At 41.7% G+C, this 18,308-nt stretch overlaps 1 protein-coding gene across 1 annotated transcript; it reads left to right on the plus strand.

The window, feature by feature from the left end:
• The first annotated feature begins 254 nt into the window (after positions 1-254).
• ARRDC3 (arrestin domain containing 3) lies at positions 255-12,704 on the plus strand. The gene is made up of 8 exons (XM_042012805.1): positions 255-753; positions 3,943-4,024; positions 6,530-6,677; positions 7,898-8,000; positions 8,391-8,647; positions 9,043-9,205; positions 10,012-10,166; positions 11,539-12,704. The coding sequence occupies exons 1-8, from the start codon at positions 474-476 to the stop codon at positions 11,593-11,595; spliced, it is 1,245 nt and encodes a 414-aa protein (XP_041868739.1). The 5' UTR covers positions 255-473; the 3' UTR covers positions 11,596-12,704.
• The last annotated feature ends 5,604 nt before the right edge of the window (positions 12,705-18,308 follow it).

Genomic DNA, 18,308 nt, shown 5'->3' on the forward strand with positions numbered 1-18,308 from the left:
AGGTCTGTTAAGTGAGGTACAACTTTTATCTCTTTATAGAGGCTGGAATACTGCCATCTTCCTTGGAGCCGCTGACTCCCGTAACAAAGCATCACCGGGCGCTTTCAGCCGAGCCGAGGGGCAGCGCACACCGCACCACCCGCGCCCCCCAACGCGGCGGGGCCGGGGCTACCCCGGCGTGGCGGGGCGGGCGGGGCGGCGCATGCGCAGCCAGCTTGTTTGTCACACGGCTTATAAGGCGGGGCCGGCGGCGGCGCGGCAGCGCCTTTGTGGTGAGACGCCGTGTCGGCACCAGCGCCGCCCGCGCCGGGGCCGGGGCTCCCCGCCGCCCCCATGAGCCGACTCTAGGGTCCGCGCTGCCGCACCCCTGCGCCCCAGGGGCTCGGGGTTGGTTGTCTTTGGTTCCCCCTTCCCCTTTTTTGTTTTTTTTTTTTTTTCTTACAGTCTATTTTTGTACACTTTGCTATAAAACCATGGTGCTGGGGAAGGTGAAGAGTCTGACGATAAGCTTTGACTGTCTAAATGACAGCAATGTCCCCGTTTACTCTAGCGGGGATACAGTCTCAGGAAGGGTCAGTCTAGAAGTGACTGGGGAAATTAGAGTGAAATCCCTTAAAATCCATGCGAGGGGACACGCTAAGGTGCGTTGGACTGAATCGAGGAATGCTGGATCCAACACTGCCTATACACAGAACTACACCGAAGAAGTGGAATATTTCAACCATAAAGACATCCTGATCGGCCACGAGAGAGGTAAGGGCTGCCCTTAACTGCTGCTTTGTTTTTTATGGAAAAAAAGCACGCATCTTTGTATCACCCCCGCTTAGCCCTTTCTTTTTTAATGGGTGCATTGGAGAACAGACATGCCCAGGGTCATATCTTGGCGATGGAGTTACAGGAGATGCATTTGCAAAGTACCTGCAAGCAGGACTCCCTTGAACTACTTGCCCTTCTGCATGGCCATTTATTAATAAATTTTTTACTAATATTTTACCTTTTTTTTTCTCTGTTAACATTCAGTTGGATTTGCCGTTCCGTGGGGAGAACAGCTGTAGAATCACAGTCAGATAGGCACTGGACTTCACTGGCAGAATCCTAATAGCAAATCTTGAAACACAGTGAAAGCATAAAAACTACTTTCTGACACATGCGGGGTTCTCTTGATGCTACTGGGGTGATAACACAATGAATTTTTCAGGATGGCTTGTTACTGGTAGATAAGAGTCTCCGTGACTTATTTTGACATATCACCACCCTGCGTGTAATTTCTTTCTCATTTCAGTATTACCTCCTCCTGGTAAAAACCTTTCATTACCTTGGGCCGCCCCTTACACTCCGCTCGGCGGTGGGGGTCACCCCGATGTAAAGATGTGTCCGGAAAGCCCTTGATGGGGAGCAAAAGGAGGGGGAGGAGAGAGGGGGGAAGTGGTGTTGCGTAATGGGAGCGAGCATCCCTCCCAAAACTGGGGAGATGAGGATGAGGACCTCCTGCTCCCCACTTCCCACCCGTGGTGTCCCCACGAAATGAAGACCCCTTCCCCGGCGGGGTAGAAGCGCCGCGGCCCGGGGGTTCTGTGTGGTTGGTTTTTTTTTTTTTTTTTTCCTTTCCCCCCCCCCCCCCGAACTTCGCAGCCTTTGTTCGAAGCGGTTCAATCCTGTTTGGGACCGGCTCGGAGGAGGGGGGTGCGCCGCCCGCTTCGCGCAGATTGGCCGCACGCGTCAGGTGGTGGCGATGACTTAATTCCCCAGCGCAAGAAAATAATGTTAAAAACCGGTTATGTAATTTTTTGTGCTGCTTGCCCCGGTTTTTTTCTAAATGTGCATCATATAGCCTGCAGCGATGTGATAGTTCTCCTTCTTTCCGGAAAAAATAAAAAAATGCAATTTTTGATCAGCTCCGGGCCACTCAGCCACTATTCCCGAGCTTAACGCTGTTGCAGAACTCGGGTGGGTTTTTTTTTTTCCTTTTTTTCTCCTTCATGCCTCGCGCACACCGCGCTAACGAGGTGACTTACTTGCGGCTCCCACCCGCCTCCTGCCACCGCCTGAGAAATCACTCGCCCGAGCTTAAGTTCCCGCACCGCCGGACCGCGGGTTCCAAGAGCGTGGCGACAGCAGTGTGCAGACACACAGGAGCCGCCCGTGGCGGGGGGAGCACGCGTGGGAGCGGGCGGGACAAGGGCCCCGCCGAGCCGCTGCCGGCGCCCGGGGCCGTGTTTCAATGACCGCCCCGAGCGCGGAGCCGCGGCCCGGCCGCGCCCCCCGCCGCCCCCTGATTGGCCCGCTGCGGTTTGTTGCCCTGTTGCTAAGGCGATGCCCGCCGCTGATTGGCGGGGCGCTGGCGGCGGGGGTGAGGGCGCAGGTTTCGCTGCCTGCCCCCGGCGGACAGGGACCGCTCCCCGAGGCGTTGGCGCGGCACGAAGCCCCTCCGAGAGGGAGGGTGGGGGGACGCGCTGCCCTCAGTCAGGTCCCTGCCGCGTCCCGTCGCCGGTCCCGTCCCCTGAGGGGTCTCGGCGCGGAGCCGGCGGATGCAGCGCACGCCGCGTGTGAGAGCGGCGGGGCTGGCGGCGCTCCGCGCGCGCCGGTTCAAGCCGGTCGGCTCCTGCTCCAGCCCGCGCTGATTGACAGCTCAGCACTTGTTTACCGCGGCGTGGCGGGACTGCTGAGCTGGCAGGAAGGGGGGGGAGCCGGGTGGAGAGCAGCGCAGCCACCACCGAAAGCAGCGCTCCCCCCGCTCTCGGGACAAATCAAACGAAAATGAATAAATCGTATTTATTAAAAACACCCCAAACACAAAACAACAGTATAAAAACCCACTCTCACGCCGACACATTGTCTTGCTCTTTCAGCACGTTTTCGTGACCTACACTGGGTAATGTTGCGTGCTGAAGGTGCATTTATTTCCACATCTTACTGCTGCATTTTTTTCTAAATTTTTTTTTTAATTTTATTTTAAAATTTTTGGTATTTGCACTGTAGCAAGTAGAGAATCCACGGTTCTGTAGGACAGTAGTAACTTAGAACCCTCCTGCGTGCCTCCGTTAGTGCTTCGGACAGTCACACATAAGCTGTTCCCTTTCATTTTGTCTCACTATATCCCGTTTTATAATTCCAGCCCTTTTTGTGTGCAAGGTGCTCAGTGATTTTTCACTCAACTTCCTATTTTTACCAAGTCAGCGTTTTTTTGGTTCCATGTCAAAATAAACTGCAGTTTTCTTGTGGCATTTCAAGGTGGGCAAGTAATCATGACCATAAACAGGAGTCAGCATTCCTGGCATAAAACCAGCAAGTATCTGAGTCTTGCTGTGTGAGCAAGATCAAGTTAACCTATTAAAAAAAGAAAATTTTAGCTCTAAATAGCATTAATTGGGCAGCTTGCCATTTCTTAAGTCCCTGAATCTCTCTGGTACTTTCTGGGTGGTGGTTGTACAGTCTGACTCGTTTCTCACACGTTTTTTTGTGTGTATGTGTGATTAATGTCTGGACGCTGTTGCCATGCAGGAGCTACGAAGAAGGTGAATTACTAAATTTAATCTTAAGCAGCAGACTTGGTACTGTTAATGCTGGTAAAGAGCCAGCTCTAGTTCTTTCTGACTAGCAGTCAGAGTGGAGAGCAGCATGATTTCCTTTACAAACCTTGCATGGAGGCCTTGAAATGGCCGTAGTTGAAACTGTGTCAGTATTCAGAGGCAGGATTATAAATTGAAACAAATTAGTCTCTGTTTCTCTGTAAGGCGAAGCTGGCAATCTTGCCTGTCCGCCAGAGTTGTCCCGGCATTCCAGCAGTTAATAACTAACTCACCAGAGACCCTTGTTTCTGGGACATCACATTCTTTGAGTGTTGTAATGTGTGAGCAAAATTATTTTTTTCTGGAGGAGAAGCCCATGCAATGTGTGACATGTGTGCAGGTGGAATAGTGTTTTGGTTTATTTCTCTTTTAGATGATGACAATTCAGAAGAAGGCCTTCACACCATCCATTCGGGAAGGCATGAATATGCATTCAGCTTCGAGCTTCCACAGACGTAAGTACCCACTCACAGTCCTCCACACAGGGGCCTGCTGCCCACCGCCTGACCAAAACTCCTGCTGTGGGTGGAGGGGAAACCTTTTCAATGGTAATAGGAATTGTGCTCCAACATGCTGTAGAGAACATGATCTTATTAAACTGAAGAGGTTGCTTTTATACTGATGTACACATACTTTATTTTTTTTTTTAATTTCCACAAAAAAGGAGCTCACTGCTGCCCAGTTGCTCACTTTCTTTTGACCAAGTCCTATTGACTTACTAGATATTCCAATCTATTACCCCTTCCCAAGAGGAGGGAGAGGAATTTCAACTGTCACTGGAGTCCTGCAGAGTGGCTGAGATACCTTCTAACTCAGCCATTTACTGGAGCTATGCAGACAAGCAGAACTAGAGATAAGATCACAGTGGGATTGTTTGGGCTCAGGTCTGGAACAGATGTGGCAAGTTTACTTAGACTTCAACAAAAGAGGAGGTTGTTCTTATTCAGGTAGGATGTATGTACCCAGCCTGGCCATTTATGCAGAAAGTCCCGATGGAAAAAGTTAAGAATGGGTGGATGAAGTAAGAATTCTCCTACCTAATCCCATTGGCTTTAGAAAACAAATGAGTAAGTGCAGAAAAGAACGAGCAGAAGTTTGTTCCAGTAAGATAAAATTGTTGCCCCCTGCTGTCTGAAATACGTGATGTAGACACTGTGGACGTAAGGTTTGTACATAGTAGAGTTACCAATATGGAAATGAGCTAAAGATACAAGTTCCAGTAACATTAAATACACAGGAAAAGAGGGAGTATGAATATGGATGAAAAAAAGAGCCTTTGCTGTAAAAGGCAAGTAGCAATCCTTAAAAAAATGATTTGAAAGTCCTTTGAAAGTGACTGAAAATTTGGCAGTTTTATGTGAGTAAGCTCACTGTCTAATATTAAAGTTGTTTATTAGAGGTGCTGGTTTTAGCAGAACCTGCAGATGACAAACAGTTTAAGTGAACAGCACAGGGCTTCTACACTGTTTCAGTAAGATTTTCTGTGAAGACCTGTAACATGGAGATTTTAAAGACAATTTAGCATTCTGTGAAAATCTCAATGACAAGAAGTAGTAAGGCCAATACAGATTTTCCCTGTTTCCCTGTTTTTGAGTTGAAAGGCGCATTTAAAAAACCACAAAAAAAACCACAAACACAAAATACTAGACACATCAACAAAAATGTTTAGCTTGAAGTGAAACAGCCAGATAGCAAAATATCACAAGTGTTGGTCTTGTTAAACCAGTTTTTAATAATACTGGAAAAACAAAGAGTGATACTAAAAGCCTGAATTTTGATGCTGCCTTCGTACTTGTTATTTTATGTCCATAGAATACTTCCAAAATTGATGTAAGCTTCAGAGCAACAGTGGAAAGATGTGCATCATCCTTACTGATATTTTCTCTTCAGAATATGGGATGGAAGAAAACACTGAAGTTGGATTAGAAAATTCCTTTAATTGCATTATTAGGGAAAAAACCTAAACATTTCATATATGCAAATAGAGAAGTCAAACCTGTAACTGAAAGAATAATTACAGTAAAGTGCTAGCATGGATAGTATTACTTTCTATGGAAAGTATGGAAATCGTGTTGATTTGTTTTAATGTATATATAACAGTGTATTCAGAACATAGTAAAATAGAAAAAAAAACTTAAAGAGAAACTAAGTTACAGAAGACTACTGTTAATTGCAAAGAATTGAACTATAAAGATACTTTATCTTTCATTTTATGCTATTAAAAGTGAAAAAGTCAATGCTCACAGGTCTGGAAAAACTTCTTGCATCATCTTTCCTCCAGCTTCTAAAATAGACTTCCTTGATTTAACAAATTTCAGAATAGTCTTGATGATTTTATGTGTGTTGGTATATAAACATATATGCTTATATATGTACATTCTTAGGTATCAAAAATGTTCTAAGCTGTCTCCTCAGGGTAGAGGAAGATTAGAAGGTGCTCAAAATAGCCTCTCTTCAGAACTCCCAAGTTAGACTATTTACTCTGCTTAAGGTGAACCTACTACCTAAGTGCTGAGTTACAGCTAAAATAAACCTGATGTTGAGCTACTGACCAAGTAAATAATAGACAATGGTTTACAAAATGCAGTATCCAAAACTATAATTGGTTGATACTAATGGTAATTTTAAATTGGTATTCAAAAGGGCATGCTTTACTCTAGATGTGAAAGTGGCCTCTTAAGCTTAAAGGACATGTGTGCTCTCCTGGCATTTTCTAGTACAATTCTTTAATCGATTCTATAAATCTATGCAAAACTATAGTAGGGTAAATTGGAGATGATTTTTTCTCCCATTTTTAATCTTGAATTTTTCTGAGATGTGGAAATTTTGCAAATAAATTACGCTTCATTAAGTACTACAGTGCATTAAAAATGCAGTTCTGTATACTAATTGCTGACCTGATCAATTGTATCATTAGACAGAAAGACTTTACTCAATTTTGACCTTTGTGTCCTGCACAGACCACTTGCTACCTCATTCGAAGGCAGACATGGCAGTGTGCGCTATTGGGTGAAAGCCGAATTGCATAGGCCTTGGTTTCTACCAGTAAAATTAAAGAAGGAATTTACAGTCTTTGAACATATAGATATCAACACTCCTTCATTACTGGTAAGAATTGACAGAATTACTCATTTTTTGTTTCTGGCATAAAAAATAATAAAGTTTAATAACTGAAACAACATCCATATCTAATTTTACCTAGTACTTATTTGATAATTAGTTAAAAGCCAATCTTCTAAATATTGTTAGTTCAGCAACTTTTTAAGTACTGGTATTTTGAAAGCTATGTTTTCCTGTACTTGGAGTTGCTTCACTTTTAAGATACGTTAAAATGGTTTTGTCAATTTAAATTGATAATACTAAATTGTTAAGTGTGAGTTAGAAGGAAAATTTTGGGAACTGTTCCTCTTTGATTTTGAACGAAGAAGGAACTGTGAAACCTAAAAGAATTAGTGTGACATTGCAAATGTAAAAAATGCAAACTAAATAATGTACTGGTGTGCATAACTGATAATTTTCATATGGACAGTTTTTTACCAATGGGGAGAAATTATCACAATTCTTTATAATCTTTTTCTGAAATGTCATTTCATTAAAATAATTTCAGTATCACAACTGCTTTCAATGAGGATTTAAGTCAGGCCTAGAATTCCATTCCCCCCCTCTCTTCTTCAAATTCATCCCCCATGGAGAGGGGAAAAAACCTCAGAATCCATTGAAATAGGTTTCTTGTGTGTATGGGTGAAGAATCAGACCTGCAAAGGGACATTGGCCTAGCACATATTCCATTAAAATCAAAAGACTCTTGATTTGACTTTAATGGGCTTTGGATCAAGTCCTAAATCCTGGTGTCATGTAAAATAACAAAGTCTGTTTGATACAGATGAAACAGGATCATTTTGAAAGAGGAAATAGCAGGAGTCAAGGTTACAGTACTGCAGGTTGGTTATTGTTTCTGAAATAGTGTACTGGAATGACATTCTAGTTTACTGGTAAATTAAAAGCTCTTCAACAATATGGTGGGATATGTAGGCTTATAAAGTGTATCCTTAGGCTACGCTGAATTTATTTATGTATAAAAAACTGTTTTAAATGTTAACTAGTATGAAGTGTAGCAAAAAAGCAGTGTTAATGAATATGGAATTAGAATAAAGCTTACAGTTTACATAGTGCAATTTGCTTGAGGTTTCTCTCTAAATGAAACTAGATATGCTTATAAAAATGCACAGAAAGTATATAATCAAAATATTTTTTTGGTGTTCATTAGAACAGATTAAGAGATTCATGGAGCACTCTATTAAATGGAAAATACTGTTCTTTTCTTACAGTCACCCCAAGCAGGCACAAAAGAAAAAACTCTCTGTTGTTGGTTTTGTACCTCAGGCCCAATATCCTTAAGTGCCAAAATTGAAAGGAAGGGCTACACCCCAGGTACGTAACAGAAGTAATTATAGGAAATGTTTTTCCTTCCCTTTTAAAATGACAGTTTGTACTTAGCTTCTGTTATATAAAAGAAATACTTAAACTATTCTTACCATTTTTGTCTGCATTCATCTGTCTTGCTATTTTAAGCTACTAATTTTGTTAGCTTGCTGTGTCTCCAGATTGTTAAAGGACATTTGCTTTTATTGGGCCTGTGCAGTTTTCTGTTAGATTTACCTTATGGTGACCTTACTCCTGCTAGCATCAGTGGATGTTGTTAAAAGTGTAGATCATTGCTAGCAGCGTCCAGAGCCACATAACAATACACAGTGTGTGGCAATTTGCTTCAGTTGCCTTGCAAATATATAGAAAAAAAAAAGAAATTTTGCTTTGTTTCAGGTGAATCAATTCAGATCTTTGCTGAGATTGAGAACTGCTCTTCCCGTGTGGTGGTGCCAAAGGCAGCCATTTACCAAACACAGGCATTTTATGCCAAAGGGAAAATGAAGGAAGTCAAACAGCTTGTTGCCAACCTGCGTGGGGAATCCTTGTCATCTGGCAAAACAGAAACCTGGAATGGCAAACAGTTGAAAATTCCACCTGTTTCTCCTTCAATCCTTGACTGTAGTATAATCCGTGTGGAGTATTCACTGATGGTATGTTGGGTTGTTTCATTGGAGTATGAGTAGTTTCCATGATTCCTTGCAAATTGTTAACAAAGCTTTGTGAACTGCTAACTAGTTACAAAAGAAATACATAGCCTAGCATTAGGTCTCCTGACAAGAATTTTCTTAAGTAAATTCAGTTTAAATCTTGTGTGTTCTAAATAAATGTGTTACGAGTAGGTGACATTTCCATGTGAGGACTTCTGTTAAGAATATAGAGCTGCCTTTGACTTGGAGGGCTTTTTGTATCCATAGGGACATTGGCTCTGAAACAAACAAAAAGAAATTTCAGCCTTGTGAAAAATTCCATGGGTGGAGATTTTAGTCTAATAATTATGAAGTGCTCATACAAAACTGTTTTTAATCTATACTTCGTGTTGTTTTAGGTATATGTGGATATTCCTGGTGCCATGGATTTATTCCTTAACTTACCGCTGGTCATTGGCACCATTCCTCTACACCCGTTTGGTAGCAGAACATCAAGTGTAAGCAGCCAGTGTAGCATGAACATGAATTGGCTTGGTCTGACACTGCCTGAAAGACCAGAAGGTAACCTGACAAAACAAGTCTGTTTTGATTTTTGTGTGCTTCATTCATTGCTGTCACGCAAGCAGGCACAAATTACCTCCTTCATAATAAAGCCCACAGAAAATCCCTTGAGGATGTTTCCTTGCTATCTGCTTGCTCTCTGTAGAAGAACAGAGTTGGCCTCCTTGCCTTCCTCTCTAAGGTACGAGCAGGGGAACCCAGCTGCTTGGAAGCTGGTGCAAGTGAAAGCACAGAATGCCATTGTACCTGGGCAGAATTAATTCTGCCTCCAGTATCCCAACTGTGTCCTCAGTTGTAAGGCATTGTAACCTACCAAACTAGCAGTTAAGGTGACTTTTAGCAACCTTGGTAGCCAAGACTTTGTGAAATGGTAATATAATTCATCTGAGTGGGAATCTCTTGTCAAAGGAGAAACTCTGTAGCTTCTTTACTCTTTTTGCATATAAACATCTGGGGGTTTTAATGTACAAATCCCAGACTCTGATGGTGGAATCCAGAGGAATGCAATGTTTTTTCATTACTGCCTGTAAGAGAAATTCAGTATTGTGAGTGTGCTTTAAATTTGAAGGTGATAGTTAGGCCACAATAAACAATGGTCAGTCTGCTCTTGGATTGGAGCATAGTCTTAAAATAAGCTATAATAGTCTACCATCTCTTTCGTGTTCAATAACTGTGGAAAAACGACTGAAGTAATTTATCTAGCTGCTGGTGCATTTTACGATATAAAAGTTTAATATTCATCATGTTATATGTTTTGACGTACATAAGAACTTGTTGTTCGACCTGCGTGTGCCTTTTCCCTGCAGCACCTCCCAGCTATGCAGAAGTGGTTACGGAGGAACAACGGCAGTCAAGCCTTGCACCCTTAGGTGCTTGTGATGACTTTGAGAGAGCGCTTCCAGGGCCACTGTTTGCATACATCCAGGAGTTTCGTTTTCTGCCTCCACCCCTCTATTCAGAAGTAGGTACCTCAGAATTTAATGAAGAATTCACTGTTTCTCTGAATTCTGTCATGTGTAATAAATGTAGGAAACTGTTTCTACTTTATGAAAACCAGGACAAATAATCAAAAATATGAAAAGGGGAAAAGGTAACTTAGTTTTAGCAAAGTGCAGGAAAATTAATCAAAAAGTTTCCAGGATTCTTCACTATTCTAATGCTTTGTAGAAATTCCAAAACTATTTTGCATCCTCTGGGCAACTTTACTAAAGTTATATTGCATTATACATGTAATACATCACATTGGTGAATACCAACATTTTTCACCTCTACTTTCTAAAAGTACTGTGTATTTTTTGTTCTTTGTATGTATTACTTTCAGAATTCCCATGTAGAGAAGTTACAAAAGCTACTTTTTCTGGCTTAGGTTTCTCTAAATGCACAGTTCAAACATTTCTGCCTGCAAGTTTAGTTCTGTGGAAGTCACTCAATAACTGGGACACAAGTTTAGGCTTCAGAAGCTTCAAAAGCCATACTCATATTTTTCAGGGAAAAGCAGTAGTATAGGACAAAATAGAATAGTGTCTTTTGGCTAAATCTTGCCTGGATACACCCCCTCTTGATTTTTTCTTTTCCTCTTGAAACACTTAAGCTGCTATTGAGTGAGTGGGTTTTTGTGTCTTGTTTGTGGACTCTTCTGTAACGTAAACCAAGAGTACAACTCAGGCCCTTTCAATTTAGGTAAAGATTTAGAAATAAGCTTTTCCTTTGTTCTAAAAATGGCTTTATAAAATTAACTGACCAAACTGTGTAGTGTTCACTTAAATTATACTTCTATCCAGTTTTGGAGACCTAAGTTAGCATGTTCTTCACCTCCTTCCTTTTGGTGAAAGGAAGAAGATGTAATGTGTTGAACACATGAATTTTTAAGACATTTCATGGGGTTATTCAGGAGTCATTACTTACAAATTAAGTAGAAGAACTTTTTACTAACAATTCTGTGCCTTTTTAAGTAAAATGTCTTCTGATATAGATTTAGTAGTTTAAGTTACATGTTCAGTGATGAGTAAGGTTGTCTTCTTAGTATACAATAAATAATTTAAAAAATTTGTGCTGCTATAGCAGGTTTGTTTCAATTTTTTTATTACATCTTCGTCTTATCCTTAAGCTACCATCAACTTGTAGTTTGAAATATTTCACTACACTTAGTAATTTTCAATTCAAAGTTTTATCTAATTTCTGGAGATATTTCAGTTACTTGAATAACATTTGGATTGGGAATACCATTTATCTCTGTCTTGGACGTAAAAATTTTGGTATTTGGATTGATTTATTTTCTAGCAATCAGTTCTAAAAATACCTTGGGTTGTTATGTTTTTACCTCTTTTGTTTAGATTGATCCAAACCCAGATCAGCCCGCAGATGACAGACCATCTTGCCCCTCTCGTTGAAGGAATCCATAAGAAGCTGACTCGACTTGGGTTTTGAATCATACCTGCCGTGTTGAAGGTCAAGGCATCATAGTGGAGACACACTTTCAAAGAAAGTGGGTTTGCTCTTGCCTGTGTGGTGAAAAAATGAAAACAACCTGTGATCATGCTTTGAAGCCTACAGTAACACTGTAGGACTGCTCCACATGCTTGAAGAACTGAGCTTTCCCCCCTCCCTCTTAAATACTGGCACATACTAGGAGCAGCCTTACTAACCTACAGTCATGTGTGTCCAGCCACTCAAACCACATTAAGAGAGGTTTGGCTTCCTCTTACAGTTTGGAAATTTGCACATGCTTATTGCTTACATTGTGCGGTTCAGTGTCACTACAGCTTTTTCTCATTTATGCCAGACATTTGTTATCCCCTTCTTATTTTTTGTGGTCCGCACAATAAGGAGCAAAAGAAAGCTTTGACAAAAAAGAAAGAAACAAAAAAAACCCCAACAGCAACAGACTTTGACAAATGCACTGACTTCTCTTTTTTTTTTTTTTTAATTTAATGTAGCCTGGACTTTACCTGCGTATGCACATGCTCAGAATTGTCCTAGTAGGCTGATCGTGTATCACCTCTTCAGCTTGGATCCTATTGTGGATTTATTTACAAACATCAAATGCCTTCAAGCCAATCCTTCTTGCTGTATGTTTTGCAGCCTACTGTAGTAGATCAGCAACAGATATGGGGATAGGGTGGGAGGGTAAAGAATTAATAGAAAGAAACTAATAGACTTCATCAAGATTGTATACTTTCTTGATTTCTTTTAAGAATTTGTTGCCTTTCTACTATTATCGCAAAGCAGCATTTTGTTACAGACTGCCTAAAAATCACTTAATCTCAGGTGAACTCATCACTTGCCAAACTGTTGGGATGCTATTTGTTTTTTTATGTTGCACTGTTGAGTTAGTTCTTTTTTTGTTTTGTGTTTGTGTTTTGTTTTTATTCTTTACTTGAGAGGGAGATTTGGAATAGGGACATACACAAAAGTTACAAAACCCACCTCATTCCCATTTCTCTTTCTACGTTACAAAAAGAGATGTGCAAGTTGTGAAGCTCTAAAAAAAAAAAAAAGGCACAAATGAAAGCACCAGCAGACACCAGCTGTTCTTCAAAAGAATTTTAAAAGGAAGTAGTCATACACTGTCGAGATGCACAGACAGATCAATATCTCAAGTAGCAGGGATAGGAAGGGAAAGTAAATTTATTTTTATATATAGCTACTTAATCACCAAAAATTTATATGTAATGAGTCTAGTAGAAAGTATATTTCAAACCGCAGGAAAAGCTCGTACTATGCTAAGAGCTCAGTTTGTGCACTTTGTATTACCTTCAGGGTTTATGATACTGTACAAGATAAATATAATTAAAGTGGGGAAGATCAGTGTTACCATCCGTGCTTAAATATGAGTTAGCTGGAATTGCTTCAATGACTGCATCTTCTGTGGCACTCTAAAGGGCTTTAAAACAAAACAGTGAATTTTACCATGTATTCATACAGAATGCAAGAAACTCTATGGAAAGAGCACTTGTCCTTGAGTATGCCCCAGGAAAAAGAGTGCAATGGAGCCATTACCTGTGCTAACAAATACCAGCACTTATATGTTAGAGATGTACAATGGAAGTCAACTTTGTTTTTCAGAAACCATGTAACACAGATCACTGACAAAGGGACACTCTTCTGGTCTTGACTACTTAAACAAATCAAGATCTAATCCATCAAACACCTGTCTCCTTGTGCAATAAAAAAGCTCAGAAGAGAGTGGGAGAGGGGAGGCTGGTGTTTCTGCATGGTGCTGATTATTAAAAACTTCTGCCTTGTTTTTAAGGCTTCATAAATGCAACAAAATAGGCTTTTCCATAAGTGGCCTTTATGAGAACATGAAAGATCATTCATGTTTCAAAAATGACAACAGGGTGATAAATATAAATGAGTCGCGTTTTAAGTGATTCAGTTAAAAGGCTGGGGCTTTGAGCGGGAATATTGGCAAGAAGGAAATTGGATTATATTACTAGGCCAATTTTGTGGATGTCCCTTCCCTCTACCCTCTTCAACCAAACAATTTTTAAAGCTGATGGGATCGTTGGTATAAAAGGGCATTTGGTGGTTTTACTTTTTTTTTCCTTTTTTGTTATTTTAACAGACTAGGGAACAATTGCTGATACACATAGCATAGCATTAAAGTACTTACCACAATAGAATGGAAAATTGCATATGAGGCAGGATTGACCAATATCATAGTAATTGACTTAGCATCACAGCCTTTGTGATTAGAACGAAAAATTGTATTAGCTTATTACAGCTGGTGGTGGGGTCCGAGGCTGTGACCCAGGAAGAGGTGACCGGTCCAGGGAGATGGTCCCGAAAGGAATCGCCTGCCCGAAGTCCGGTGTCTTCCTCTCAGCTGCTGGCAGAGGAGCCCTTGCAGAAGCTGTCAGCTCTTTAGTGATATCAGCTCGTGATTCCAGCTCAGCTCTGCAGGGCAGCCTCTAGGCCAAACCAGACCAGAGAGAGAGACGAGAAGACCCGTATGGCTGGCTCCGCACGAAGGGAGCTTTATTGTGGGTCCCCTCCGGCGAAGGGAAGGCCAGGGACAAGCTCACTCCTCTACAGAGGCGAATTGGTCTTCTTTTATAGGGATACAGGGGATCAGCAAGGGGACCAATGGATTACAGAGGGTCTGGGATAGACCAGTGGGTTACAGAATGATCTCCATAGGGTCTCCCAAAGGATTGTGGGTCTACTTTTCCTCACCATGACTCCAAAGTCCTTTCCAGGGAGTCCTGCTGGGCGATTGCGAAATCTCTTATCTCAGCAGACATCCCTCCCGGGCAGTGGCTGGGCATATCCCACATTAGCTTATCAAATAAAGACTTCCAGTTTAAATCACATTGTTACTCAGAGGCATTACGCTTCCACAAGTATTGGTCAATTCTCAGCATTATAAAACTTGACGTTCACAGTTTTAGCCCAGTATTTGATAGAGAATTCTGAACTGAATTAGGAAAAAGTAAGTAAAATCCAAACATTAGAGAAACAAAGTGCAATATTAAATGTTTGCTTTATAGATTATATTCTATGGCTGTTTGTACTTTTTTTTTGTTTTTAGTTTTGGTGCTGAATATGTCCTTGTAGACTCTTGTTTTAAGAAAACTATGTGGAAGACAGTTTAATTTTTCCTATTGCTCTTCCTTGTGGAAAATAAACTTTTTTTAAAAAAAAAAATTTTAAATGTTTTATCTATGCATGAAAGAAAAACCACAAGTATCACATAGTACAGGAACTTACTGCAGGAAAACATGTATTGCCTATCTTAAACAATAGAGAAGAGCTATTTCTAGAACTATACCACAGAGTACCACAGGAGTCTAGTTTTGGGATCCTCAGTCTCTTACATCAGTGACCTCATGGGGCCAGGTCCCAGATGGGAAATGCCTTTTTAGGACTCTGTATCATATTACAGCTGTAGTGACCCTATTCTGAGGTGTCTGGTCCTTTCCCTGAGAACATGACACAAATTTTGGGGGGATAGGAGGAAATTAGGGAGTGACTTCAAAGGTCTGTTTTGCAGATGGGACTTCAACATGAGGTTTATTGACTTGGGTTGTAGAAGGTCCTTTGCTCTTCCCTTGACAGTAAGCAGATGTCAGAATGTCATCCTGTGCCCTGTGCAGTGTTGCTGAGTCTCCCTAGTGTGCCAGCAGCGTGGCAGTGCCACTGCATGTCCTTTAGGCTGTGCACAGGCAAAATGGATTGTCACCATCCTTCAGGATCAGCATGCCATTTGACCTGTGAGGGGCTGGCCTGCGCTGTTCCTCTCCATTGGTGTTTGGGGTACTGGGCCACTGTGTTTCCACAGTACTGTATCTTCACTTCAGTGATGCAGCTGCTAATGTGGGCAACACAGACACTGATCCAACACCCTACATTATACAAACAATAGGACCTCCCTCTCTGAAACAGAGCATTTCAGCCAGCTTAATTTTGAGTTTGTTTTTCGTGAAGAATGCAGACATTCTTCAGACAGACTTTCCCTCCCTATTAATAACACTGTTAGTTTTTGCCTAAGTTCTGGTTGAAACCAGTAAGAAACATGAAGGTTGGTTGTCATTTTGCTAATCTGCTTGGAGATCTGTTAGTGTTTAATCTCTACTAGCGAAGAAGGGCCATGCAGCTGTTCACTAACCTCCCCACCAGTGGGTTGGGAAAGAGACTCTTCCAGAGGAGTCAAGTGAGAAGGTTGAGATAAAGACAGTTCAATAAAGCAAAAGCCACAGACACAAAGCAAACCAAGGAATTCATTCCCCATTTCCAGTGGACAGTCTTGTGTTCAGCCATCCCCAGGAAAGCAGCACTCCGTCATGCCTTAGTGGTGACTTGGGAAGACAAACTCCATTACTCTAAATGCTCTACCACTTCCTTCTTCCCCCAGCTCTGTATGCTGACCATGGCACCATATGTCCTAGAATATCCCTGTGGTCAACTAGGGATCAGCTGTACCATCTGTGTCCCCTCCCAGCTCCTTGTGTAGCCCACTCACTGGTGGGGTGATTGAAGGAGCAGGAAACACCTTGATGCTTTGTGAGCTCTGCCCAGGAGTAACTAGAACTCTTAATCTGTCATGTCAATGCTGCTTTCTGTGCAAATCTGAAGCACATCCCTGTCATAGCTAACTGTGACAGAAATACCCCAGTCAAAACCGGAACAAACTCCTTCCTACCTGAGTGACTTTTTTTTTTTTTTTTAGTACCTGCACAACCCTTCTTAGGGGTTTCTAATGCTATGTGGCAGGGTTAGAATTTAAATTAGCACCATTAAAGGGACACTCTTCTAGCAGTTCTGTGCAACATTTTGAAATCCTGCCATTTTAGACCAGCACTAACAAATTTAGCTGTATTGTCAGTGTTATTATAAATTTGGAAGTTATCAAAGTTTTGAGATCGGATTTTTTAAATGGAGATGTTTCTTATTTCTTTATATAAATACCTGAGTGTACGTACATAAGTCTGCTACACCAGGATGTAAAACTAATGGCTCTTCCACTCTTCCATTAAAGTGTACAGAGCAGCAGCAGGTTACAATTTCTTAAGCACTCGAGCTTTGAGAGGCAATGCTGCAATATGGATCTGTGGATACAGATATGCAGCTAGCGAGAATTTCTCTTGCTTCTTTCCAGTCCCATAGATATTTTTCTCTCTCATGGAAGATACTAGTAGAGTTCTAAAAGCTGTGAACACCTGCGACCTTGCAAAGCTTTGTTTATGGTACAGTTGAAAAAAATTTTGACAGTGGATGTTTTAGGATTTTAGCCAATCAATTAGCAGATCCTTTGACCAATTAGACTATGAAGAAAAAAGTCTATAAAAGAGTTGTAAAATAATTAAATAAAGGAATCTTGCTGCACAATTCCTGCCTGCTGGATCTCTCTTCTCCTCCCTACCACTGCAGGATACCGTGATATGGATCAATATATTTTCTGGGAATTAGCTAGTTGAAACATGTACCTAGTACTTTTTAACCCCTTTCTAGATTTGAGCCTTCCTGTGTTATACAGAAATGGACCACTACCTCACCATGATCTTCATCCACCTTACCTTTCCAAAGCACAGCTACAAAGCATGAAGTCCAGCTACAGCAGTGAAGAAGGGTCTCCAGAAGTAGCCTGTGAAGCTGGGCAGCAACCCAGCAATGCTTTTCTGCAGGAAAACATCTGCAGATGCTGCTCATCGGAACCAATTCCTGTGACTAGGTGCACGGCTATAGGCAACTCTTGCAGAGAGACAAATGCCCAGCGGAGATTTTCCTGCATGAGGACAGCTGCTCCTGGGGCCATAGAGGCCAGACATCTCACATGTTTTGGATTTTGTGTGGAGTCCGCATTCAGAGATCCACAGACATGTTAGGAGTTACCAGAATTTCTACTGTATGACCATTACTGTGGATTTCAGATCCTGGATTTTGATGTTATTAGTGAAAGTCACTTGCAAAGGCACATTGTCAGGCACATTCCACCTTGCACTCCAGATCATATCCTAGAAATAGGAGGAAAGTAACCTGTATCTTCTCCCAGAAATCATTCACTCCTGGAACTCCACCTGGATACAGCGTGCTATTTTTAGAGCTGGATCTCCCTATCTCCCAACCTAGTGGATGTTACAATAGAGGAGTAGCTTCTGAGTAAAGTCCAAGTGCTGCCATGAAATCCAAGTTGAACAGTGTACCTTTCACCTAGTACAATCTTCTAACGCAAGATTCGGAGTTCAGAAGGACACTGCCTGTTGAGTTTGCTTTAGGCATCTTGCCTGAAATGTTTGTCATATTTGGATGACAGACAACTACCTGGATCAGAGGAGAGTGCTAAATATAACATAAAAATTGAATTATTTAGATGTGTTTTAAGGGGGAGAGGAATGTACAATTAAAAAATTAAAAAACACATTCAGAAAGCGTCACCGTGACCGCTGCCTTCCACTGCCCAGGCTAGCTCCAGCGGTGTGCGGCAGGAGTGGGGAGCAGCTGGACGCATGGAGCTTTAAGGCTGCTCCTCTGAAGCCTCTGCTCCAGGCACTGCTAAGGCTCCAGCCTGCTAAGGCTCCAGACACTGGCAGTCAACAGCCCTCGAGGAAGGGAAAGATAAAAAAGTAGCGTGGAGGCTTGCCACGGGAGGTAATGCAAGTTT

The sequence above is a fragment of the Corvus kubaryi genome, unplaced genomic scaffold (genome assembly GCF_017639235.1).
Source record: "Corvus kubaryi isolate FWS band 111438036 unplaced genomic scaffold, C.kubaryi_AGA036_p1.0 split1-37296, whole genome shotgun sequence".
Classification (NCBI taxonomy): domain Eukaryota; kingdom Metazoa; phylum Chordata; class Aves; order Passeriformes; family Corvidae; genus Corvus; species Corvus kubaryi.